The 26,131-nt window shown below is 34.9% G+C and overlaps 1 protein-coding gene and 1 pseudogene across 2 annotated transcripts; one reads left to right on the top strand and one right to left on the bottom strand.

Moving 5' to 3' along the window:
• Positions 1 to 10,543: 10,543 nt before the first annotated feature.
• Positions 10,544 to 11,810, bottom strand: LOC116116880 (WD repeat-containing protein 48 homolog). 2 transcript variants are annotated; one of them, XM_031402922.1, is made up of 2 exons: positions 11,538 to 11,810; positions 10,544 to 11,399 (listed from the first exon to the last, which is right to left on the bottom strand). In XM_031402922.1, the coding sequence occupies exon 2, from the start codon at positions 11,384 to 11,386 to the stop codon at positions 10,742 to 10,744; it is 645 nt and encodes a 214-aa protein (XP_031258782.1). In that variant the 5' UTR covers positions 11,387 to 11,399; positions 11,538 to 11,810; the 3' UTR covers positions 10,544 to 10,741. The 2 variants fall into 2 exon arrangements, with proteins under 2 accessions (XP_031258782.1, XP_031258781.1); XM_031402921.1 differs by having other exon boundaries at positions 11,645 to 11,809.
• Positions 11,811 to 21,578: 9,768 nt separating this feature from the next.
• Positions 21,579 to 23,084, top strand: LOC116116871 (annotated as a pseudogene).
• Positions 23,085 to 26,131: the final 3,047 nt, after the last annotated feature.

Below are 26,131 nucleotides of genomic sequence, written 5' to 3'. Positions count from 1 at the left end.
TCATCGGAAAAGGGCAAAAAACGTCGGCAATGATGTTGGCTAATATGTGCAAGAGCTTTGTTAGGGGCGGCGATCTACTAATGTGTGCCTCCTCTGTGAAATGACCAATTTACCTCTAAGCTATTATAGCTAACCATTTTTCGTTACTTTAAAGGTGGGAATCTGGAATAAATAAAACTTGGGGTACCAACTTAGAATTTCATCAAACCTTGGGTGGGAATATGTCGTTTACTCCAAATTTTTTTGTATTCTTTAAAAGCTTTTAAACGTTTGACACATGGGCTTGCAGACAAAACCTACCATCTATAAACTTTTATCATATATATAAATTTGGAGACATTTACATTTCACTCACTTCTATTACACACCGTTTTGCTTTTTCATTTTCTCCTTCACTGCTCCTTCTTACTTTTTCTTCTTCCAAGTTTCATTCATGGCTGGAGCTCTAGCCAAGATCAATCAGACGGTCCATGTTGCCTCTGGGAAGCATCCCAGCCGTCCATCATTGCCGTATAGGAGGCCATGATGGTGTGTATGTCACAAAATAAATCTTATTGGGCTCCATCATGGGATATTGGTCTCATCTCAAGCAGGCTATTCACTTAGGGAGCCGGTCCAAGTTTTTGAACCATGCGCCATTTTGTCTTACTTCCCCGCCAAGCACGGCCCCAGCTTTGTTATCGCCGCCTGCGAGCTGTTGGCGGCACCGTGACCAGGCCGTGGTGCAGCTTCTGCCCTGCATGTTATGCAGCAAGTGCTATACTCGAGCAGCTCCGTTGTCGGACCGGCCTAGAGTGGTACCTACTTCCAGGCCCATAGTCCATCAGTCTAAACCAAATGTAGAGCTGCTCGTTCGGATGGGATTGTGCCTTTGGGCTTGGTTATTGGCAAGATCCGATGACCCGGGCCAAAATAACCGGGTCAGATTTTGCGGGTGATGTCGAGATGACACGTGCTTGGGTCACAAGAAATGGTAGATGGGCAGTATAAAGAAATATATGTAGCCAATTAGATGACAAGGATCCACGTTACGCTGATTAATGAATACACGTGTGAGAAAAAGGAAGGTGGGTTCACGCGTGTGGTGCCGCAAGTGGGTGAATATTAGGAGGTGGAGGTGGAAGCGAGGAGGAGATGAGAGAAATTACGAAGTCGGTTTTACGGGGAATGATACAGGGAATACCCAAAGGTCTACCAAATCAATCAAGAGAATAGAAAGAGTTCAAGAATCGCACTTGAGGAACTAAAGGTTCAATAAGAAGCTAATATCGAGGCCTTTCTAGTTTCTCAATGTATTACTGTCCTGTTTAAGCTTTTAGATAACGATAGAATAATATAAAATCGATAATGTTTTAGTCAAATAAGTCGAAAAAAAAAAAGATTATGTGATTTAGGCGGATGAGTTTAGGAGAATCGACAAGGGATTGATGTTTATTCAAGCAAGTGGGCCCTGTGGGTCTGTTACACAAGGATTGTAGAATTCATGCAACAAAGTGAGTTATCAAATCAAAAGTTTCTGGATTTAACAAGTACTATCAATTATTGTCGTCTTGTCTTTATCAAATTTTGTGGTCACATGTTATGATTTTTATTATATTTCTAGAACTAAAAGAATGACCGACCAGACATAAGGCTGATGTTTCCGAAAGATTTTATGGTTTGAGTTACAAGGAAATCAATAAAAATGTCCTCCACTCAATTTGCAAAAATATTATATATATTTTGTTAGGGGTTTCTAGATATCGAAATTCTTAATCTGTCGAGGTATGTTACCGAACTATGATTTAACAATTTCATATGGGACATGGTCCTTGTAATTTTCAAAAATATTTTATAATTCATGTAAACAGTAATATCATTTAAGAAACCACCCCTAGGTGGTCGGGTGAGGCTAATAATTTTGTTAGATTAGTTCAAAAGATTTTGAGTTCGATGCTCTAGTTGCTAATAAGGTGTGGCTATGAGGGTTTACCTCATCATTACTGTAGTAGTCTAGTAATAGTACGTCGAGGTTGCACCGTAAGCTGATTCAGACACCCCTATTAGCCACATTAGGAAACATATTGAAACAATTATCAGTAAAAACCTTATTGTCAATTGTGATAGAGGTAATGGAACCTAGATTTAATGTTTATGAAAAAACGTATAGTGATTAATATAGAATTTGAGAATTATGAATTATATGGGATTTTATAATTCATGTGGGTGGGCATAAAAATATTTTTTAGATCATTTATGTGATTTAACCATAGTGATTATAAATTAATCAATACTTTATATTACGTCCTAATTAATTAATTTATATTAGAGGTGAGTGTTAGGCACAAAATCGTCTTGGGCTGACGACGCCCACTAACGAAATAAACATAAACATGTTAGGCCCCAAGGCCTCCACCCAATTCGATTGGGCCCAGCTTAAACACCCTTGCGACCTACCCTCTATGTGTTGGGCATCTCAGTTAAGCTAACGGGTTTTCAGCCCATTAGTCTGCAATCGAGTTAAATAGGAAATCAGAATCTCATTCTATTTCCTCTTCTAAAGATTTCAAACTCACTCAAACTATTAAACTTGACTGCTAAGGTCAGCAAAATCATATTTCTGATAGGGATTATCTCCCAAATAGGACTTAGTGTCCTACTAAGATTCTAACTCTTATTTAAACATATTAAACTTATCTGATAAGGTTAAGAAATCATATTCTTTTATTATGGGATATCTCCCAAAAGATGACTCACATGTCCTACTAGGATTCCCAACCCTTAGGTCACCTATAAACAAAGAGGCTTGCCTCTCTCATTAAGCAGGCAATCTCTCACAGTCAATCTACACCACTTAAACATCTATTTGTTCCTAAGTTCTGCTCCCAAGAACCCGACCCCTCCGCCGTAGTCCTAGCCTCCGACAAGACCTCCTGGTATTCTTCTTCTCCTTAATTCTTATTAAATCTCTTTCAGTCTCTGCTGACTTGAACGTCGGAGTGCCTACGGCAAACACCACCCCTTGGTGTTTTCCCGAAAGCTTCACGCTGCCCTTTCATGTGTGCAGGTCTAACGGTTGTCAGTGACGTCAACCTCACGGGATCCACCCTAATTTTCATGACGGTAGATTTTTACAATTACAGTGATGACCTACTAAAATGCTAGAGCCCCCATTTAGAACTAAACGCATTCATGCTTCTCAATAAGGGGACAAACCGCGACAGGTCATCACTCGAGGGACCAATTACTATCAATTTCCATTGAGGGCTTCAAAACGAATTCTGTCTTTCCGAAAGTTCTTGTTGCTTTTTTGTCGTTGGGACCCCGTCGATGTGTTTTTGTCGACGAATGTCGAAAACATTCCCCTGGCCCCGTGAATGTTCGTTCCGATACTATGTTCGTATTGACGTTGACACCTGGGTTGTTCGTTCGTTAGTTGGATGATCCATTCGTTCGTGTGCATCATCTATTCGAATTTGTTGTTCGTTTCGTTTTCGACCAAACATTGTATGGACATCCTATAATCTATTCTATATACTACATATATAGTATATCTTCTTCTGTCTTTTTCCTGCCCCCTCCCCCTTTTTCTTTCTTTGTGTTTGTTCTTTGCTGCCTTTCTTTTCCGGCCTCCCTACCCCACCTTATGCTGCTTTTGTTTTTTATCTCTCTACTCTGTTTGGCTTTTTTTTTTTTCCCCCTGTCCCTCTCCCTTACCTTCTACGTCTATCCCCCTTTTCCTTCCCCGTCCAGCCCTCTCTTATGCTCGATCGCCAGGCCTCCTCCTACCACTCACCCTACTCGAAGACTGTTCCTCAACTGTCTTCACTACCGTCCCTAGAATCCCTCATCGCTCCTCTTTTTTACCCTATACTCACTCCTTCCCCCCTCTTTCCGCTCGCCCTTCCTTACACTACCTCCGTACATCTCGTCTGGTCCTTGCATGCCCACGCACCTCCCACCGTACTCATCCGTGCATGTAGCATCCCCAATCTCCTAATCTCCCTCGCGTCCCGTCCCCCTATCTCTGGTCACTTCCCCCCCCGGCCCCTCACCTTTCATGACGCTGCATATCTCGCCCATCGCCCCCTTTCAATAATATCCTAGCCGTGACCTCAGTAACCTCTCCTCTGCCCCCACTTCCTCGCCCCCCCTTCACTCGTCTCCTCCGTACGCCTCGCGCTCCCCTGTCCTCCCCCTCATCGCTCCAACTTCACACCTAAAACCTCCATCACCCCCTTTGTATTGCTTCACTCTCTTCACAATCCCCTCAGGCCCTATGAATTTCTCAGCCGTGCTGCTACCACTAGTCTAATTATCCGAGATATATATATATATATCGTAATATATATCTATCTCATCTCTCTCTATCTAATTATAGCTATATAGTCATAATATCTGACTCGCTCTATATAGTTAGTGGCACTGTTCCCTCTGGAATCCTAACGTGGTTGTGCCTGTTAAATCTCTGAAAATGCCACAACTTTTGTTGCTGTCATGTTTGATATGGCCCTCAATTTGTCTTTGACCGCTTTATTGTTCTATCACTTTTTTTGAAGTTAGGTTTATCTTATTGATGGGTAGTTCTGTGCCTTTTCGAGTTTTCTGATTTACTGTTAAAGATAATATAGATCGAGAGGGGTTATTTTCAAAGTTGAACAAAGGGGTTATGAATTATAAACAACTTGTTTGTATCTTGTTTTTCTAGAGCCCATGCTGAACGGTTGATAGGTATAGTATTTTCTTCAAAAAGTTATTTCGACCAGGTATTTGCAGTATCAAACAGTCTTTGCACACGTCTTTACGTGATGCTTGCAAGTGTGGCACTTATTAGTTGGTGGAGCAAGGCGGCGCTGAGCACCCTTACGAAGGTCTGGTTTTCTGTGACGGATACATGGCATGATCCCAACGGCATCCCCACCACACTAACGATACCTCAAGCCGAGTTCCGCCTTAGCCTCCGAGGCACTCAAGGATTCCACCCCGCCAGTCGCTCAAGTCGCCGGGTCCTGTTTTTTCGCTCGTCTTCCATACAGTATGTTACGCGCGTAAGGCGCCTTCGGACCAACACAAATCATACTGGTTTTTGTTCAGACTATCCAGCGCGTTCTAACTCACGACATCCGCATCTGTTTTTATGGCCGGTGACCTTGTCGCATCTCAAAAGGGATGACTGTGCTTGCTGACCGTGTCTTGCGCCGCGGTGCGTTTGCGTCGCCAAAGGCTGGTCCGCTGAATGTCCTGTACAACCCACGTGAAGTTATCAAAACCCGCAAGTTCTGGATTTAACCAGTAGTTGCAGTTTTGGAACTTTTGCTCTTGTCTTTTACCTAAAGTTCCGTCCCGGTAATGGTATCTGCGCCTCATACTACTTTCATCCGAATCACAAAAGACATCCCGTCGACCAGCCCTCAGGCAACTGTTTCCAGACAGATTTTCTGCATTGACCGTGAACGAATACAAAACTATGCTCCACCCATCCAATTGCCTCCCCCCTCTTACCTCCTCCACTCTGTTATCTGGGTTTCTAATATGACAGTCTTCACTGTCCAGTAGGTTACGCACCTCATGATTTAACACATTCATATGGCGACCACTGGCCTCCCATTGGTAATTCCCACACATCTTTATACTTCAGTCCCCGTATCTCATTTTCCGCCACCCACCTCGGGGTTGGGGTGCGGTCGCTCTTATCTTTTTTAGGCTTCCTCTTTCACGCTCTTGGAGTTCGATTTCCCTTATTTGTCACGGGGGTGCTTCTGTCGGCTTGACCGGCCTATTCTGGGACCGTTAGTAGATCCCGTCGCTGGGCGACCCCGTCCCCTGCCTCCCAGGCTACTTCCTATTGCCTTAGGCACTCAATTGCCATCCCTCTTGGTCCCCCTTAATTCATGCTACCCTAAGACCACTTTCCTCGTGCTTCGCGGTTCTGCAATCTGGCTTTCTGATTTCTGGCCCCCACGTTCCCTCGTGCTAACACACCCCGAATTGCGCACCTGAGCACATGAATTATAGGGCTTTTTCTTCAAGGTGGCGTGGGCCACCGTTTTCGATATATGTGCCTTCCCCTCGTGCGCTACCTCATGCCATTTATTCTCCTCGGTTTCCTCCCTTTCGTTCGCGGATGCTTCCACACTCCTGCCTTCGTACAGCTCTCCCTCCTACTCCCCCTCGCCGTCCTTGCTTTCCCCTCCCCCGCGGCCACACCGAGCCAAGGAAACTGCACTAGGCCACACGCCTTCTCCATCGCACTTAGGCCGGCACCTCACCCCCGCCATAGTCGTGCCCCCGAGTTCGTCGATAATGGTCGCACCGTGCGCAAACGTTCGAGCTTGTTTCGGTCCGATCCGTGTTTGCCCATGGGTCGTTTGTTGGCCTGGATCGCCCACACTTCGAATTCCGTTGCTCCTCCCCACGTACAGTCCCCTTGTACAGCACTGTCCGTCCTGTCACCCCCCCACACCTTACCTTCACTGAGACTATCCTCTCGAGTCTCAGCACTCTAGCGAGTAACTCTCTCCTCCTTCTTTACCTACCCTATAACCCTTCCTCGACACTCTCTTTTTTTTTTCCTGGTTAGTCTTGCTGCTTTTCTACAGGGTACCATCTCAACCATTAGGCCTCGATTGCCTTCTCCTCTCCACTCTACCCCACCTAGTTGGCTTCCCCCCCTGTCACCTCCCTCCCTCTCTCTCTACCGTCCTCCCATCTCCTCTCGCTATGTCTTACTGGCCACCCCTAAGTCCCACATTGTCTCTGCCGCCCATCTCGCGGTGATTCCCACTTTTCCGACATAGTACTCTCCTCTACCATCCCCCCGCACTAATTCCCCCGCCTCCCCCTACCGATACCCTTATCTCATCCCCCCCTATTTTTGTTCACCTGTCTCCCATCGTCCCCCGTATTCACTTCCTCCAACCCCGTAGCGTCTCCAGTTCTTGTCCCATTCACCACACCTGATTCATCACATTTCATATGCTGGTTTCATTGGTGAGCCTGTTCACCCCCTCTCTCACTATTTTCATTTGATGTGGTTAGAAGTCCTGCACCCTATACACTACTCCCCACGCCCTATCCATACCACCACCCTCCCCGCACCATACAGCCCCCTTTCTGAAAACTAAATCTCAATATCACTCACCCCCGGGCCCTGTCTAACGGCCGCTAAACTCGCACGTTACCCACTATCCATGCCTCAAACACCCGTACACACATCTTATCTCACTACCACTGCTTCCTTCCAACGCCCTGAAGCAACCCTATCTGAGACACCCTACCACAACAAAATCTTCCTATCACACCTCCAGGATTCGACCCCTCAGACGGTTAATGTTGCACATTTACCATAAAAAAAAGACCCGATCCCAGCGCATACCTCCATCACACACTCTACTCTCCCCTCTCTTCCTCTAATACTCCTCATATTTCAGACAACCATCGTCCCCTCTCGCTCAGTGGAATCTCTTTGGTGTGCTGTAATTCTCCTATACAGGCCAACAATTCTTCCCCGCCCTTTGCCTTGGTGTCCCCCCCGTTATCGACCCTATGCCGCCAACCAAACTCGTTTTGATATTTACTTCGTTCGATCAGACAATATGATACGTTGTCTATCTTTATGACTGGTCGTCCTTTTAATTTATACTGAGTTTTATTGATTTGCATTTAAAATATCCAATAAGATAGAGAGTTGGTTATTTCAAATGTTGAATTAACTAGGTCTGAATTATAATTTTTGTATATTTGTTTTTTAGAGCATGATTAGAAAGTTGGTATTATTTTTATTCGAACGGTAATCGAACGAGTTATTCGAACAGTATTTATGTGTGCTGCAAGTGGGGCAATATTAGGAGGTGAAGGGGGAGGAGATTGAGAAATTAAGAAGGTATAAATGAATACTGGAATATCCCAAAGGCTAATACCTAATCAATCAAAGAAATAGAAGAGTTCGGAATCTAGCACTCACAGGAACTAAAGAGTCAATAACGAAGCTAAGACGAGGCAATTTCTAGTTTCATCGACATTAATTATAGTCATGTTTAACCTTTAAGAAGCACAGACAGAACACAAAACGAACGAATGTTTTTAGTTCGATATAAGTCGATAACCAAAGACAACATGTTTTATGGCGGATGATGAGGAGAATCCGAAAAGGGATTGATGTTAATGTCTGAGTTGTGGCCCTGTGGGTCTTAGTATCAAGAGGTATGAATTTTCATCTAACGAAGTGAAGTTATCAAAATCAAAAGTTTTGGATTCTAACAAGTAGTATGAGTTTCTGGAAATTTATGTCTTGTCTTTTCAATTTGTGGTCACATGTTATGATTTTATTATATTTCTAAACTTAAAAGAATGACCGACCAGACATAAGGCTGAGTTCCGAAAAGATTTTATGGTTTGAGTTACAAGGAAATCAAACATATTGTCCTCCACTCAATTTGCATAAAAATTATTATATATTTTGTTAGGAGTTTCTATGATATCGAAATTCTTAATCATGTCGAGTAGGTTAATCGAACTATGATTTAACAATTCATATGGGACAATGGTATCCTGGTAATTTTCAAAGACTTTTATAATTTATGTAGATGATAATATCATTTTAAGAAACCACCCCTAGGTGGCTGGGTGAGGTTATATAAATTTTTGGGTGTATTACTTAAAAGATCTTAAATTCGATTCCTCTCGGTTGCTAATAGAGGTGGGTACTAGAAGGTTTACCTAATAATTAATTTTAGAGTCTGGTAGATTAGTCGAGGTGCACGCAAGCTGTCTCAGACACCCCAATTAGCAACATTAATAAAATATGAAAACATTATCAATAAAAACCTTAATTATCGGTAAGAACTTTAGGTTAATTGAACTATGATTTAATGATTCATGGAAAAACGTATAACTGATAATATATAGAATTTTCATAAATTAATGAATTATATGGGATTTTATAATTCACGTGGGTGGGCATAAAAAGTATTTTTTAGATCATTTATGTGATTTAACACATAGTGATTATAAATTAATCAATTACTTTATGATTACTGTTCCTAATTAATTAATTATATATTAGAGGTGATGGCTAACACTAAATAGATTAGAACTAAAACAAACATGAATTCATTGATTCTCAAAAGCAGAAAGGCTAAATCACTTATGGACAATTACTTATCAATTTAAAAAGGTTTAAATTAAGATTAATGATGAATTTAAGGTCAGAAAAGACATTCTTAAATTGTTGTTAATCAAAATTTTGACTTTTAGGGTCTAAAATATTTGGGCAATGAAACAGACTTTAGAATGAGAACAATGGAGTTGTTGTATGTCTCTTTCAATTTTCATATGGGCTAAGTTGATGGGTTCTTGCAGATTACTTTGGGCCCATTGAAACCTCCCTGACCCATTTAGATATTGTGGGTTGGGTCATGGCCCATTGGATATAGTGAGCCCAATTTAGACCTAAAAACTCAAATTGAAATTAATAACATTTGGGTTTGGGGAATGTCCCTTAGGTCCAGTAAGATTGAAAAGTGACACTCTTTGCCAGATTAGATAATTGAAATAGTCTTAAACGGGGAAAGGGTATTTTTGTCTTTTAATATAACATATATTTATAACATGAAAAAATAAAATTGAAAGTTTAGAAAAAAATAAATAAAACATTCCTTATCCCCACCTACAATCGTCGTGACTTATAGAGGGACGATCGTCTTTAGTAGGTATGAGTTTAATTTATCATTTTTTATAATTTTATTCTTTATATCATGCGTCACATTTTTTTATACAATATTTTCTTTTTAGTCACAAAAATAGGGGCATTATAGACATTTTATTTGTCAAGCTTTGATATAAACACAAATCCTCTGAATGGATAGTGATCTAACAGGGATTATATTTCCAATAATACTATGCTTACTCACGAGTTTACTAACCGCCTTACTACTTTTGTTAAAATTACATATAGTACCCGTAATATGCGTATGGTACCTGTACTATGCATTATATTTACAAAGGATAGTAAAATGGTTAGTAAGATCGTGAGTAAGCATAGCATTACTCTTATATTTCACTTTCGGATTTTACTGGACTCAAATGTTACTTTTCTTAAACTTCAAGGACAAAAATGTCATTAATGTCGCAAAATTGAAGTGTATATAGCAAGGACAAACCCTGAATATTTAATAGAACCCTACGACATCACATTTAAAACAGGCTTTTTGCAATAAAATTCGAATCCACTCTCTTTCAAAAGTGCTTTCACCACATTTGGCATATGATTTATTAATAGAATGTTTAAAATGTATATTAACGACCTAATATTATAATATTTTAGGTCAATAATAACACTTAACGTAACATCGATTATCCGACTAATAATATTATTTCATCAATAACATAATATTGATTAATAATATTGAATGAGATTAAACAAAAAAAAAATTCATGTTAAAAAAGTTAAATTATATTATTTTAGAATGATAATAACAATTACCATAACATCGTTTATCCGATAGATAATATTACTAAATTGATATTATTACTTTGATCGATAATACAGCAAAAAGAGAAACCAAAACCAATATAAAAATTCACATAAATTGATTGCAATTTTTACACAAAAATAGAACATTTACTTGAAACCCTAAAACAGAATTGATCTAAACTAAAATTTGAGGCCTATGAAACCATCACAAAAACCCTAAAAAAACACATACTATTATTTACACTAAATAATAATATCAATACCATAATTTATGAAATAAATTAAAAATCATTCCTCAAGAAAACCAGTTCTTGTCAAAACAGCATTTCTCACTTTGCTAAGATCTCTCCCTTTGAGTGTCCTCCCAACTCCTTCAAACACTGAAAATGAAGAAATTTGACTCCTTGATTGCCTTCTTGCAATGAATTCATGTGGAGGAACCCTGGAATCATAACCAACACCATCATCATCGTCGTCGTCGTCGTCGTCGTCGTCATCATCGTCATCATCAAAGCTATGATAATTTTCATCATCGTCATCATCAAAGCTATGAACATTCTTGGAGGATTTCTTTGACTTGTGGTGGTGGTGGTGGTGGTGGCTATTAAACTTTGACCAATCAGGGATTTTCACAGGAGCCGATTGAAGCTTTGTGACTACCGCCGGGCTGTTGCTGTTGCTAGAGCCACTGGTGCTGCTGCCATTGCCACTTGTTTTCGGGACCATTCTCGCCGCAGAAGGGAGGCGCCGTTGAACGGAAAATGAAGGTTCGAACTCAGAATTATTTATAAATTGGCTTACTTTAGAAGAGGGTGCTGATGAATCTCTTCTTTCTTTGATCACAGCCCACACTTCTTCTTCTTCAAAATCTCCATCGGTGAATGATTTCCATACTCCACTTCCTTGCCTGAAGTAGCCATACCTATTCTCCATTTATAGTTTGTTCCTGAAACCATAAAAATCCCAACTTTATAAACATTTTGAGGATTCTTCAAATCCCCAGATAGATTTTCAGGATTACTCAATTGGGTATCCGGCAAAACTCAAAAAGATTCACTCAACAAAGCAAGAATGAAGAATCTACCTTTACTTGAATTCAGAATCTGCTTTTTTGCTTAAGATTCCAAAGGGTATCTTAAATTCTGCAAATTAAATCATAAACAAAATTAATTCTTGAAATTGGGATAATACCTGAAGTTGATTGAGAATTGCACCGATTGTAGGTGGATTTAGGAGGGATTCTTATAGAGGAGAATTGAAGAGACCAAGAACAGAACAGAACCGAAACCGGAGACAAGTCACTTTTGCCTGTCAGAAATTTACATTCAGATGTCTTTGTTTTTAACTTAGTGGCTTATAAAGCCAGAGAATTTCCTTTTTATTATTATTATTATTTTTTTTTATTTCTGAGAAGAAGACAAAGCCAGGGACTTTGGTCAAAAATATGGAAATGAAGTAAAAGGGTAAATTCAATTTTGGAAAATTTTTACTAAGTTTCCTTATTGTTTATTACTATTCTGACGGGATCATCATCAGAAACTGAGTCAGACAGTCAGACTGCTGATTTCTCGCCATTTTATTGATCAAATTTGGAAGAGAAAGTTGGGAGAAATTTATTGCTATGACCAGTGAAAATTACTTGAGGATTTTATTTATGTCATGTAAATTTCCTTGCTAGATTTTTAATAATAAATGTTCATTACACTGTCACCTCTGAGGTTTTACATGGAAAAATTTTCCATTGACTGTGGGAAACTAACAATCTCACCCCCAAATTATTTTTGTGTGTGTTAAATTATATATAGTTTTGGACAAACGGAGGTTGGAAGTTTAGGCCAAATATGGTGACTGTTTCAATCGAAATGCTTGATTTTTGTTTTTTTTTTTTTCCGATAAACGATTATCCATGTTGAACTGTTTATTCAAAATGTCATTTCTATCCTTCTATGTCGTGATATTTTACCGATAAAACCTCTATATAAGGGTGACTATACTAGTATTTTTACACCAAATTTCAGGATGATAATGTGATNCTACCGCACTAGAGAATAAGAGTTTAGGTCTCTTCAGCTTAACATAGGTGCTTATGTAAATAATTTTATATTTTGTATATTTTATTTATTGTTATGACAATTTCATCTGTTATAAGATATCAATAAGTTTCAAATGTTTTTAACGATTTTTAAAAAATATTAAATAATTCATAAGAAATCGTTAAACCTCAAATGTCCATGAGATTATTAAGGGGAAAAATAAATCAACTTTACAATTATTAGTATATAATTATTAAACATTAATACAAAGAAAAACTCTAACAAGATCCAAAGTTCAAATGATTGCTGTTGAATAAATTGTCTCCTTGGGACACTGCATAATGGGGGCCCATTAATATAAAATAACTTGAGCCCACACATCTCTTCATCTCCATGATGATCATCATTGAAGTTCTTCTACTTATTTAGTATATTATAAAATTTATTTAACGCGTGCTTTCAGATATATATTAAAATCAATTTGATTATTTAATTAGATTTTATTCATACAAATAAAATACATTTTAGTATATTAGTGGGATCTATTTTTCATCTGTTAATGATCTTGACGTATATTAATCTGCATATGTAACTCAACATTTTTTTTTTCTCTTTTCTCTATTTTTTTCTCTTTTTTTTTTTTTAATTTTCTTTCTGGTGTAATTAAGCTTTTTGTTGATTGTTAATTTTTTTTTTACTTTTCATAATAATTTGAATTTTTTAATTCGTAAGTGGGCACCCTTAAAACCCTAAATTATAAATCGCTAGACTTGTGACCTGATAGCAAGACTTCAGTCATCTGAATAGATTATCTAGATGACTTGTGTTCGAGTCCCGCAAAATGGCCACCTAGTCACCAACCACATTTTTTACTTGTCTACCCAATTAGACTTATAGGATATTCAATAGACCTGATAATCAGTTGAAGTATAAGTAAGCTAACCCGAACATCCCAGTTATTAAAAAAATAAAACCCTAGATTATATATACAGTAGATATTAGGAAAGAAGGCATATTGCATATCAATAATTATTTAGTTGAAATAATTGACTCTTTCAGTATATTTCAATTTGGATCATCAATCATTTTCTGTCAATTTCATTTGGATATTACAATCTTTGATTTCATTTTCAGGGAATCCTATAACAGTTTAGAGAACCAGGGAGGATAATGAAATTGACTAAAATTGTTTGTATATTTTAGAGGTTATTTGGATCATATAATATTTTATTATAAGTAAATATTATATTAACATAATAAAAAATCACTTTGAAGATTATTAGGAATGTTTAAAAAATGTGTTTGGTTCGAAGGATAAATAAGTGGGTATGTTATATAGATTACTAAATTGCCTTCTTTTTTAAATATTAATAGAATAGTATTTTTTATTATTATTTTTTGAATAATTTTTTTTAACCCCCTACTTTTTAGATTTAGAAAAAACACCCTAACAACCAAAAACATTTCAACCGTAACAAAAACACTCCTACCTACCCCAAGCCACTGCCAACAACCAGCTACCACCATCGGCGGCCGCCAATAGTGCCACAGATCTGGCTGTGATGCCAGCAGTGCCATAGATCTGGCTGTGATGCCAGCAGTGCCATAGATCTGGCCATGGCTGTTACACGGCCAAAGATGTGGCCGTGGCTAGGTCTTTGGCTGAGAAACGCCAGCTATTTCACAGCCACATAATTTGTTGTGAAAAGTTGGCCATTTCATAGCCATATCTATGGTCATTTTACTGCGACATATTTGGTCGTGAAACATCCAGATCTGGCCGTTTCCATGATCCATGGTTGAAAAAGGCCTCACTGATGCACGACCAGTCATACGCCATTATAGCAACTTTTGGTAGCCTCCGGCGACGGTCCACGTGGCTGGCGGTGGTGGCTAGTTCTGGGTACAATGATATTTTGTAAATAATGATAATAACAAGGGCAATGTCATCCAAAAAATTTAAAAAAATGAGGACAAAAGGGTATATATGAGTTAATTGGGTGTTTTGTAAATCTTAACAAATATAAAGCTAATTTGGACTAAATGCTCAACTGTTTACTAGTACTAGCGTTTCTATTTTTTTATTTGTCATTAATTCCCACCAAACTTGTTCATTTCTCTGCATCATTCTTTTTTTTGCCTTTTAAAACCTCCTTCCTTTAATTTCAAAGACTATGCATCAATCTACATTAATCTCTTTTTTAATACTCATTTTTTTTTTTTTGTTACTTGGTGAGAATAACATCGTTAGATCAAATACGGAGTAAATATGATTCGAATAATTAATTCTTAGAGGCTTAATCAAACGATCAAAGCCTATGTGTTTGTCATAAAACAGGTCTTAGATTGTTAGTCCGATAACCGTATGAGATCAATAATGCATAATTCAATATGCATCACCAATTAATTATAAGGGGTGAGTCTGGTCGGGTTTTACAAACCTGGGCTTTTTTCGCATGCCCAAAAGTCATTAAAAAAAAAAAACCGTGCCTAGGAGATGGTTTTTTACATACCTAGGACTTTGTGTACAAGGACTTTATTATCAATAATCAATTAAATTACCATAATCCAATTGAATAAAGGTCTGTCGAATTCATCAAACATTAGGAGTTGTTCTCCCAGACGGATCTTGGGGTTGAACTTCCACTCACACCGCAACTACATCGACAAAAAGTGGTGGTAGGGTACGACTGGAGGCTTCGAACTCAAGTGCATGAAAGGAAATTCGGGGATGGAATTTTGAAATGTCAAAGATAAACAGCCATAACTTTATTAGTATTAATTGAATCTTCTAAAGTTCATATAATTAGTCAAATTTCAGAATAAGGTTAATATCCTTAGTATAAGCACAACCAATAATAAATTTGACTCCAACAAACATTTATAATTACCCCAACTAATTATTCAAGATTATTGATAAGAAATGGTAGATGATTTGAATAATGGCCTTGGTGTATAATGAACAATAAATCGAATTTGTGCAATGCTATACCTATGACAATATGTATCTTTTTATCATCATTAATTATTTCAAAATTTATTATTCATGAGTGCATATTAAAACTGTTCAATTGATTTCTTTGTTTGTACCACCAACAAAATTAAAAGCTATGCCACATCAATTTTCATTCTGTGTGGACAGTTTTTTTTCATTCATTATTGTATTTATCGATCTTTAATTGTTGTGCTTTAGAAAGTATACAAGATTATAAGCAAAAAAATTAAAATACACCTCATGATATCCTACTATAGTGTATGTATTTTAAGCATAATACTTCATGTGTCATAAAAATTTTAATCCCAATTTGAGGTTAGTATAAATCAAAAAAAAATAAAAAAAAGAACAAACAAAAAAAATCAAAAAAAAAAAAAAAAAAAAAAAAAAAAAAAAACAAACAAAAAACAAAAAAAAAAAAACTAACTTATAATAAATGTATAAGTTTTTCTAGGTCCCGTCTAGGAACTATGCTTCCACATAGGAATTAATTATTATATATTCCCAAAAAAAAAACAAATATAATGATATGTTACATTAAATGTTTAATGATGAAATACAAATATTAACCTGTTCCTGCTATGTTAAATATGTAAAACGTTAGAAATGGATGTCTATAGTTCTGTAAAATGTTTATACCTTGGATTTTGACATGCTCTATAATGAATTGTTAAGTCTGTAGTCATATTTACTCTACAACAACTAGCTAACGAAGGATAATACTTTTTATAATGTACGTCTCTATCAAACAGATCGGAGTCCATTATAGTAATAAAATGGTACTTACAAACACTTATAATTTGACATTTGTTAAGTTTATTTAAATCGAAATACCAAAAGTTTAATCCTTAAAATGTTACAAAAAAAAAGATGATAAGATAAGTAGTATTAAACTATTTTCTTGTTATCGTTATATTGGTGAAATTTCACCGTTTTACTATTCGATAATAATAAGGTGAAATCTGCCCACAACTCACTTGGTGATACCAGTCTAGAGTTTAGATGTCTCTTATTAAAAAAAATAAAAAAACAACAGTAAATAATTTTAAGATGCTCAAAATTAGAAAAGTAAAATGCAACAATATTGTTGATTAAAGTCGGAATCAGGGATACAGCCTTATCTTCTTGCCGTTGATGCTTGTCTATTAATGATGTTCATTGATACTAGTAGTTCTTCTTCGACTTTGTGTTCAACAACACTGGTAATCCCTATTAGGCAATCAGGAAAGATGAGATTAATTTATCCAATAAGTCAACATATAATCCCTAAAATAGGCATTTCATCAGAGGTTAGAAAAAAAAGACTTATCAGAGGTCCCAAAAATATAGCATTTTTTGTAACTTGTTGTTAAAGGTGAGACGCACTCAAGGTGTGATATGAATATAAACATTCTTTGTAAGTTTTTAACATAACAAAAATCCGATCCTTACCATTAATAAACAGTCTGTTAAAAAAACTGTTATAAGTTAATAAATATTACAAATTACCTCTATACTGTTTATTTTAAAACCTGACTTAATCACAGGAGGTTTATTATTATGAATCTTATAAATTTGGTGGATAAAATTGGAGGATATGAAAAAGGAAGAATGACAGAAAACCAACACCCAAAAAAACACTGCAGAGACAGACAAGGCTGACAAAATTTAGTGATACTAGTATGCTATTGACTGCCTTCTTCTTAACAAGAGGTTTTCCATTTTTATGTCTAAAATCTTCTCCAAATCTGCTTTTTTTTAACCTTACCTACCTTCAATAATTCAAATGTTTTTTAGGGTTAACTCAACACCCTTATATTTGATTCATAACTGAAATCTTCTTGCGGTTATTAAATATTTAGTGAATAGTTCATAACTGTACAAACAATATCTTGTAATCGCTTCTTTTAACACTTAAAACTTGAAGGTAAGAGAATATATATATTATTAGAAATCTCGTGGGTTTTTGTATTAATCAAACATCAAGGAGATCATATCATAAATTGTGTTTTTTCTGTTGATTTTAAATAATGGTATCTACTCGTATTAATATATTATAGTAATGACACATGTTCCCATTTTCTGTGAATATTTTGTGTGTTTTTGAAGAGCAAAAACAAGATTAATTGATGCCAATAGCATTTTTTTTTTTTTTTTTTTTTTTAAAGAATTGCTCTAAAAACTTTGCTTAGAAACCTTATACTAGCAAAAAATTTAAAAAAAAATTAATAATAATAAAATAAATTGTTGAGTTGGCTAGAAAATTTAACAAGATTAGGTTTGATTGAACATAATTATTTAAAAGTCAATATGATTCGATTGTTTAAAAAAAAATCCTATGAAATTGATCTAACCGACATTACCTATAAAGAAGAACAATTATTTGCACCCTTGGTAGTTCAAGTGATAGGATGGGTGTTGGGATGTGTGATTACTGATTAAGGTGTAAGGTCTCAAGTTTGAATCTCTTCGGTTTTTAAGATTTAAGCAGATGATCATGATGGTGAATATATTAGTCAAGGTGTGAGTAACATCTTGTTTAAAAAAATATATATTATATTTTGAAGGTGAATATTTTAATTTATATAAAATTTCACATTTATAATATGGAATTTTTTAAATAAATTGTTACTTATAATAATATGGAATTATAAATTGTTTAAAAAACAAAAAATTAGCATCCACCGTTTTTAATTGTCAACAACTTTTGTTAACAATTAACAATTTCAATTGCTTTTATATTTTCTCAAATTAAAAAATTTCCACAAATTGTGCCTTCATGCTTCTCAATCAAAAGTCAATATTACTTATTCTTATTATGACATTCACTTCTTTTAAGGCCTTAATTAATTAATTAGTCCAAGGGGTTAAACATTGATAAACAATAGGCCAAACTTACCTAAAAAAGTATGCAACTAGAGTATCAATGCTTTTAGAAATCAATCAATAGGGATAAAATTGATAAAAAAAAATATATATATTTTTTAGATTTAAAAAAAAAAATTACATTTAAAAAATCAAATCCTTTGTAATGACAATCTTACCCTAAGTGGGGCTTCAATGGGTTTTTCACAGTCTTAAAGTAAATTAAGTCGTGGATAATCAAGTAAATATCCCTTATAACATTGATTAATTAGTAAATGATCTAAAAAAATTGTCAAATATTTCATTCTTTGTCTATTCCCCAATTAAAATGCTAATATATATATATATAAAATAAAAATATTTTTTAAGTTTTTGAAATAACATATATCACCTTATCGTTCAATTTTAGGTATTAAAATAAACATAAGAAAATCCAAGAAATGTTCATTTACTCAATACTTAACAAGTTGGTGATGGTTGAACAAGGATAAGAGAATTTTGTTAATTAAAAAAGTTTAGAGAGAATATATAAAATGTGAATGTATGATTTAGATGGTAGTCGTAGAGAAGAGAGGTAGTGTTGCACTCAATTTAAAAGAAGAATTAAATAATTAAAAAGCAAATAAAATGGGAATTAATTTAGGGTGAAGTGTCCCATCCTTTCCCAACAAGATTCAGCATCCCAGGATGATTTATGATTATGACAAGGAAACAAAAGCATGACAAACTTTTCATCATTTTGCTTCTNTCCAAATTATATTATAAAATGACTTGGGAAATACTTGATTTTCTTCTATACCAAACACTAATTTGACTAAACACAACATGTAAATAAATAATATTTATTACCATTCATGAATGACTTTATGTTACTAATTATAGTAATTAATAATGGTTAATCAATTATTATTATAATATTAAACAGTTATAAGAACCAAAATACACGTCAAACATCTAAAAAAATATTAGGTTTGAAGAAGCCGTACACTTAAGTGGTCTTGTGCGTAAATGGGTCAACTCTTAAAATTGTGTCGGTGACTAATTGGTTTCATTATTTTATTTTTACGGATTTGAATTTAATTTAATTATTGATGCCACATCATCATATTTATTTGAGTAATATTGGGTGCGTTTAATTTATTATTTTGGATAGGATTTTGAGAATAATATTGGATAGTTGAATAAGGGAGTATTACGAGGTAAAATTTAAAAATTTATAAAAAAACTCCTAGGTTTGCTAATTTAATTAAACACTCTAATATATAAAATGACAAAAACACCCCCACCACCCGCAATGTCATATTCTGGCCACCACCGCCGGAATCTGGCCAGAAAATTAAGTTACGACACAGATCCGACGATATGTGTCGTAACTCAATTTTCTGGCCAGATTCCGACGGTGGTGGCAACATGTCGATATGGTTGGATCTGGCCGGAAAAGGCCAGATCTAAGGCCAAATGTGGCCGTCGACGGCCGCAAAGGTCCATATCTGACGGCCAAAGATATAGTCATCATTTTCGATCAACGATGACCAAGATTTGGTCGTCGTTGATGGCCGTGGCTGACGTAGATCTGGCCGAAAAAAACTAGATCGATGAATAACCGGCCAGTTTTGATCGGTTATTCACTGTTGTGACAGATTTCGACTACCACCGACAATGGTTGTTGGAATCTGGCAAGTATGGGTGGGTGGGGGGTTTTTGCTAATTTTTAAACTTTTTTTTGGAGATATTTAGTGAAATTAATAAACTTAAAGGGTCTAAAAGTAATTAAAAAAATACACTAATATTTCTCAAATAATGTGCCAAACAATATTTGGGGAATAGGATCGGGAATATGAATAGAAATATTTAACCAAACGCACACAACTTAATTTCACAACTTTTTCCTATAACCTCTAACGTGACAATTCGTCATTGGTTAGCTTATAAAATGAGTTATGTCTGTTTGTATGGGTCATATCTACCCATTCATGAGCTAACCAATGATAAGTTGTGATGTCAGAAGTTATAAGAGAACAATGAAAAAAATTCATAAAACAAAAGTTTTTGTTATATAAAAGAATAACGAATAAAAAAAGAAACAAGAAAAAATGGGTGGAGGGAGGACGGTTTTGTACATTCATTAACTCAGCAGCTTCTTAAAGGAAATTAATGTGACTTATGTAAAATTAACCCAACACAATGGTCACCAACAAAAAATAAAAAATGAAGAAAAACCTAGTTCCTTGCGAACATTTTACGTCCTGTTAGTAGTTCTTCACATCCCTGACTAAATAAAATATCTATTTATTTAATCCATTATAAAAAAACACTTACCTTACGTTACGACATCTGATGGTTGGGGATTTAAATTGGAAGTTATGACATTTAAGGAGGGAATTCACATGGACCTAATATTTTCAGGAATTAGGGGAATTTAAAACTAAATAGAAAATTATGTGAATGATCTGGACGTATACATAAATGAATGCATATCATGTTTATCTATGATGATTATTTGATAGCCTGGTTTGGTAAGCATGAATAATTTTCAAACACAGCAAAGTAAAATTACAAATTAATAAATAAAAACTAATCATTTTGCTCTATTCGTCCATACCCAATCTAAACAAGTTAATTTTTATTATTATCATTATTTTTTCCACAACAAATATAAGTTGAATTGTTCCGAAATTGCCCTCGACTACCCCAAGAAAACTTATCTGACGAAAAACTTCGATTATGCCTAGAAATCTTTATTACGCTCTCCTCTCTCTCTCCTTTGTCTACTCTTCTCTCTCTCCTCGTGTTAGAACCAGTTATATATTATATACTACCTGAACGTGCTCTCTTGGTGTCAAACTTGATGTCGGTCAATCTTTACTCCACACAAAGCAAATAAATTATAGTCCCAGTTAGGAGTCTTTGCCTCTGAGCTTTTTCTGTATCAAAGATTGTCGTGAATATTCAGATGTGTGGAGTTAGGTCAGATCGCGTTATTTTTTTTACTCTTATAAATGGGAGTCTCGTTTGAGTTTAGGCGATGCTTCAAAAGCTATGTTTCATCGTTTCTGGACAAGTCTGGGCGAAATAATTCAAGTATAAATGACTCCGGGTTTTGCATGGGCGCTTAAGATCAAAGGAGATCAGAAGATGAAGATCATCACTGATCATGATTTCCTCTTCAGCTTGATCTTTCTCCTTTCTCTCGGTTCCTCGTAGTCATCATCAGTAATCAGCCTCCTTCGCAGCATTCGCTTTCAATGGCCGAATGAAAACGGTAAGTAATTTTCCTAACACTCATTGCATGCTTTTGTTGGCTGCCGAGGAAAACGGAAGAAAATGATAGAAAATTAAACGCGTTTAATATTAAAGAATCTGATTTTTGATGGTGTCAGAACCCGTTCGACAGATGGGATGGGAAGAGGGTTGGATGTGAACGGTTTCGGTGGCGGAGGGGAGAAGCCGAGGAGGGAACGACGCAGCTGTCATCTCCAAATAGTACCGGTGTCGTCTTTCAGATGGGGTTTTGTATAGGAAACAGCAGACAACAACAAGAGGATTTGGAGATTATGAAACTCACCATCCAACACAACAGCAGCGAGCGAGCGAGTTCAAGAGTGAGTGACGAGGACGAGAAGGGTTAATCGGAAGAAACTCAGACTCCTTAAAGAACACTCAGCTTTTCTCGGACGAAAAGCTTCAAAGAACAACAACACCATATTAACCTGTAATAATAATAACAGCTTCTTCGGTTTCTGTTTTCTGCTTTCTGCTTCGGCTCTTTGCTTTCCGTTTTTTGTTTTTGTTTTTTAATTTTATTCTTGAAAACAATTTTTTTTTGGTCAAACTATTGCAGAAGCCAAAGCTTGCTTTAGCAAAACAGTTGAATCTTCGTCCTGCCAAGTAGAATTTGGTTCCCAGAACAGAGGCAAGTTACTTCATTAATTAAATTTAATGTTATTCTATTTGTAGTATTTACTATACAAAATAACATTTTTTCAACTATAATAAATCTTATTTTTCTATAATTTATATGTTTTAATTTGTTTTTTAAAATCATTGAAAATATCAATCGCGTGCTGTTAACTTTTATGAATTGTTGAGTAAAGTTCGAGCAATATTTTTAGCATAAACCTGCCATCAGAAACCAGTAGTTACGGCGAAACGAAAATTTTCAGAAAATCTTAATAAAGAATAAGTCATTTTTTGTTAACTACTCTTAATGTTAAATGGTTCGGACGGAGACTCTGAGTGTATTATTAAAGAGATTTTGATGTGAGTCTTCCTGGGTGTTAATAAGCAGAGCTACTGAAGCTCTACTCGACCCATAATTCAGAGTTTCAGGCAGATTAGTTGAGGTGCGTGTCAGCTGGACCGACACCCGTGGTCATAAAAAAAAAAAAAAAAAAAAAAAGAGTAATGTATGTTTTATTATTTAAAAAAATGGGTGATTAAATCATTTAAATTAAATACAATTTTGTAGGACAAACTGAAGCAGACAGAGGTAGATTGGAGTATTTTAAAGAGATGTTGTGAACACTGACTGAAGAGAAAAGGGAGTTACAAACAAGAGCTTCAAGAATAAAGAGCTTTTTAAAATCTCTCAAACTTTTTACATGCAACTTCCGGCCACTACTCTCACATGGCCCGTTCTTGTGGGCGTGTAGCCACCGCTGCCGCGCCAACCCACACCACTGCCACATGCAGCCAGGCGGCGGCAATGACAAGGAACAACTTATGGCTTACAATTGGGGAAAAACCCCCTCTGGATTGAACCATTTTCTCAAGCTCAAAGCTCAAGTTCAAGCACATCAATCAGCAGCATTAAATTAATATTGTCAAATAGGAAAATAAATTTATATAATTAAGCTAAAAATATATATATAATTATGTACTACCCTTTTCCATTTTGTCAATTTTGGCTTGAAGATTTCTTAATTTTTTAATTTTTTTTTTGGTACTTTTTTTTTTTTTTTGTGGGGTGAGGGGAAGGGGAGGTTGTAAGAATTAATTTATATCAAATATTTTGTTGACTTAATTAGAAAGTGGAAGACATTTAATTTAGTGTTTATTTATTTTTATTTTAGTTTGAAATGAAATGTGTGTCTAATAATCTCAGCTATCAAATCAACCCTTGGGGACGAGTAATTCATAGGTATCTTGGTGTATTTATCCAAAAGTTCTAAGTCGAGTCTCTCCCAGGTCATTAATAGGAGTGGCTACTGGAGCTCTTAACCCGACGATAATATCCAAAGGTCACGAAAGATTATTAGGTGGGTATACAGGTTGACCTAGACACCCATTGCCCTAATTAAAAAAAAATAGCTAAAGTGAAAAAAAATCTAAAATGATTGTAGTCATTCTATCAATAAAAATCAGTATTAAAATATCTTTCGTTGTGAATATAAAAAATAAAAAAATCTTGAAATCTAGTGTATAAAGTTTTTTTAAAAGATAAATTTTGCGTAAAATTCAATGATTTAATTATATCCTATAAAATAAAAATAATATATTATAATAAATAACGCGTAGACTATATAAGACACGATAATTGGTATTTAACTATATAGTTGTAACACCCAATTAAAGCAATTAGTGGTGCTAGTGCATTCTAGCTTATTTTTGTCCTTGTTATGTTTATTAAGGACACTTATCGTAAGGCATATAATTTTTGGTTAAGTTGTTTCTTAAATAAATTTTTAACATTAACCACCATTAGGGACTCGATAGTTAAAAGAGCAAATGAGATCGGAGCTTATATAGTTTTCTGAGTTTGAGTCTCCAAGGACTACTAATAGAAATGATACTAAGTTTATACTCAACTAGTATTTCTGGGTCCCGGAGAATAGTCACAGGTATATACAAGCTAATTCAAAACACCTCTAGTCATTAAAAATAAAGATAATCTTTGACATTTGAAATTTCAAAACTAGCAAGGAATGAGTATATTATGAGAATATATAAAATTATATATAAAGATGACGGTGTGTCATAATTTTTGATATAGTGAAAATCTTCAATGCTGAATCACCATCTCCCAAAAGACCAAATTTGAAAATTAAAATTAAAAAGGCATGGTTAGATATGGGAATATTCATATAGGATATATAAAGGCAGAGTGTCCTAATTTTCGATATGGTCGAAATTTCTTTAATGCTAAATCACCATCTCCAAAATCATGACCAAAAATTATTTGTCTCATTATAGAAATCAATTAACGTGATAATTAATTGATAATGATAATTAAGTGGTGAAAATGACAAGAGGATTAGTTTGAGTCAACAAGGAATGTAATTATGGGATTATTTATGTATTCATATCTTCATAGCTAAAAACTTGTTCAACTACCAATTTTAAATCATACCATCATGTGGTTGTCGTTATGTATGTATCCCAAATGAAATCCTTTCCAAAACGACATGAATTAAAACAATACGAATGTTGGATTAAATGATTCATCTATTTCCAATTGAAAACAAGTTAATTATAATTGTAGTCTAAGATATTCAAAAAATATAATATCTTATTATGTTACTCTTTTGTATAGTTTTCTCCCCAACGAAAATTTAACATATTAGTTAAATAAATACAAAAACTGTTTATCCAATTGGATAATAAGAAAACACGAAAAAACACACTTCAAGTCTCAAGTTAAAAAAAAAAAAAAAAAAAAAAAAAAAAAAAAAACTATCGTCCCTTCAAATTTATAGCAAACGAGGGCCTAAGGTAATATAAGTATGCACGTTCTAATAAAGAAAATCCTGCATAAAATTCAAAAATAAATTTAGGACGATAAAAATTATCTTTTTGTGACTATAAACATGTTAAGTATAATGATGTTTGTTCATGAAGCTCAAGTACGTATATATGTTTTTATTTTTTGTTATAAAAATGGAAGATGGTTTTTAGAATTAATTTTTGAACGCTAAACTAAAATTAGAAACTTACAATCATTGAAGGAAATGAACTCTTTTCGGGTTGTTGTGGTATGACTCAAGTGAGTTTCTAAAACAAAAGTTTATCGAAGTAAATTCTCATGAAAAGTGTGCGTTTTATAATGAAAAATTTGTTAATTATTAGTCGGCTGGATGTCAAGAGTTTCCTAATTTTACAGTTACTAAAAATAAAAAGTATTTAATATAAAAGAAATCTAATGGAGATATTTTTGACATTTTCTTACTTTAAATAAGTTCAAAATAAAGGTAATACAAATAGCTTCTTCGTGATTGCAAACCACACCATAAGGTTTCAAAAATTGAACACTTAGGGGGGTTTGTCTGAGCTTTGAAAATTAGCTTCTAAGCATTTGAAACTTTTAAGTAATTAAGTATTGGTTAAAGTACTTTAAAGTGACTGATAAGTAGTGACGTGGTTTGGTAAAAGATAGCTTATAAGTACATTTATTATAAACAATAACATACAAAAATGTACTCTTTAAACAAGGGAACAGTATGGATTTTAAAATTAAAACAAGATAATAGGGGTATTATACTTTGTCAACTAGCTTATAATAAATAAATAAAAAAAATACTCTCACCCAACTTTTTTTTTATTTTTTTTTTGTCTCAAAAAGTTATAAACACAGTTCAGCTTAATTTAGAACTGATAAGCTAGTTTGACTAACTTATAAAACTAGACAAACACCCCTTAGATACTGGTTGGGTGTCACTATAAAAGAACAATCTTAATGTTTTGATTATAGTTAGACACAACCCCTAAAATAATGCCGTTACAAAATTCCGTGATTGACAAAGGAAAATTATCTTTTTACTCATTTTCATTTAAACAAAAAAAAAATGAGAAGAAAAATATTAACCCAAA

The sequence above is a fragment of the Pistacia vera genome, unplaced genomic scaffold, assembly GCF_008641045.1.
Source record: "Pistacia vera cultivar Batoury unplaced genomic scaffold, PisVer_v2 Contig787, whole genome shotgun sequence".
NCBI lineage: Eukaryota > Viridiplantae > Streptophyta > Magnoliopsida > Sapindales > Anacardiaceae > Pistacia > Pistacia vera.
This window is presented reverse-complemented; position numbering and strand designations above follow the sequence as displayed.

What these genes read in the sequence shown, in the direction of transcription:
- LOC116116880 (XM_031402922.1), bottom strand. Translation starts at nt 11,386, where the DNA reads ATGGAGAATAGGTATGGCTACTTCAGGCAAGGAAGTGGAGTATGGAAA.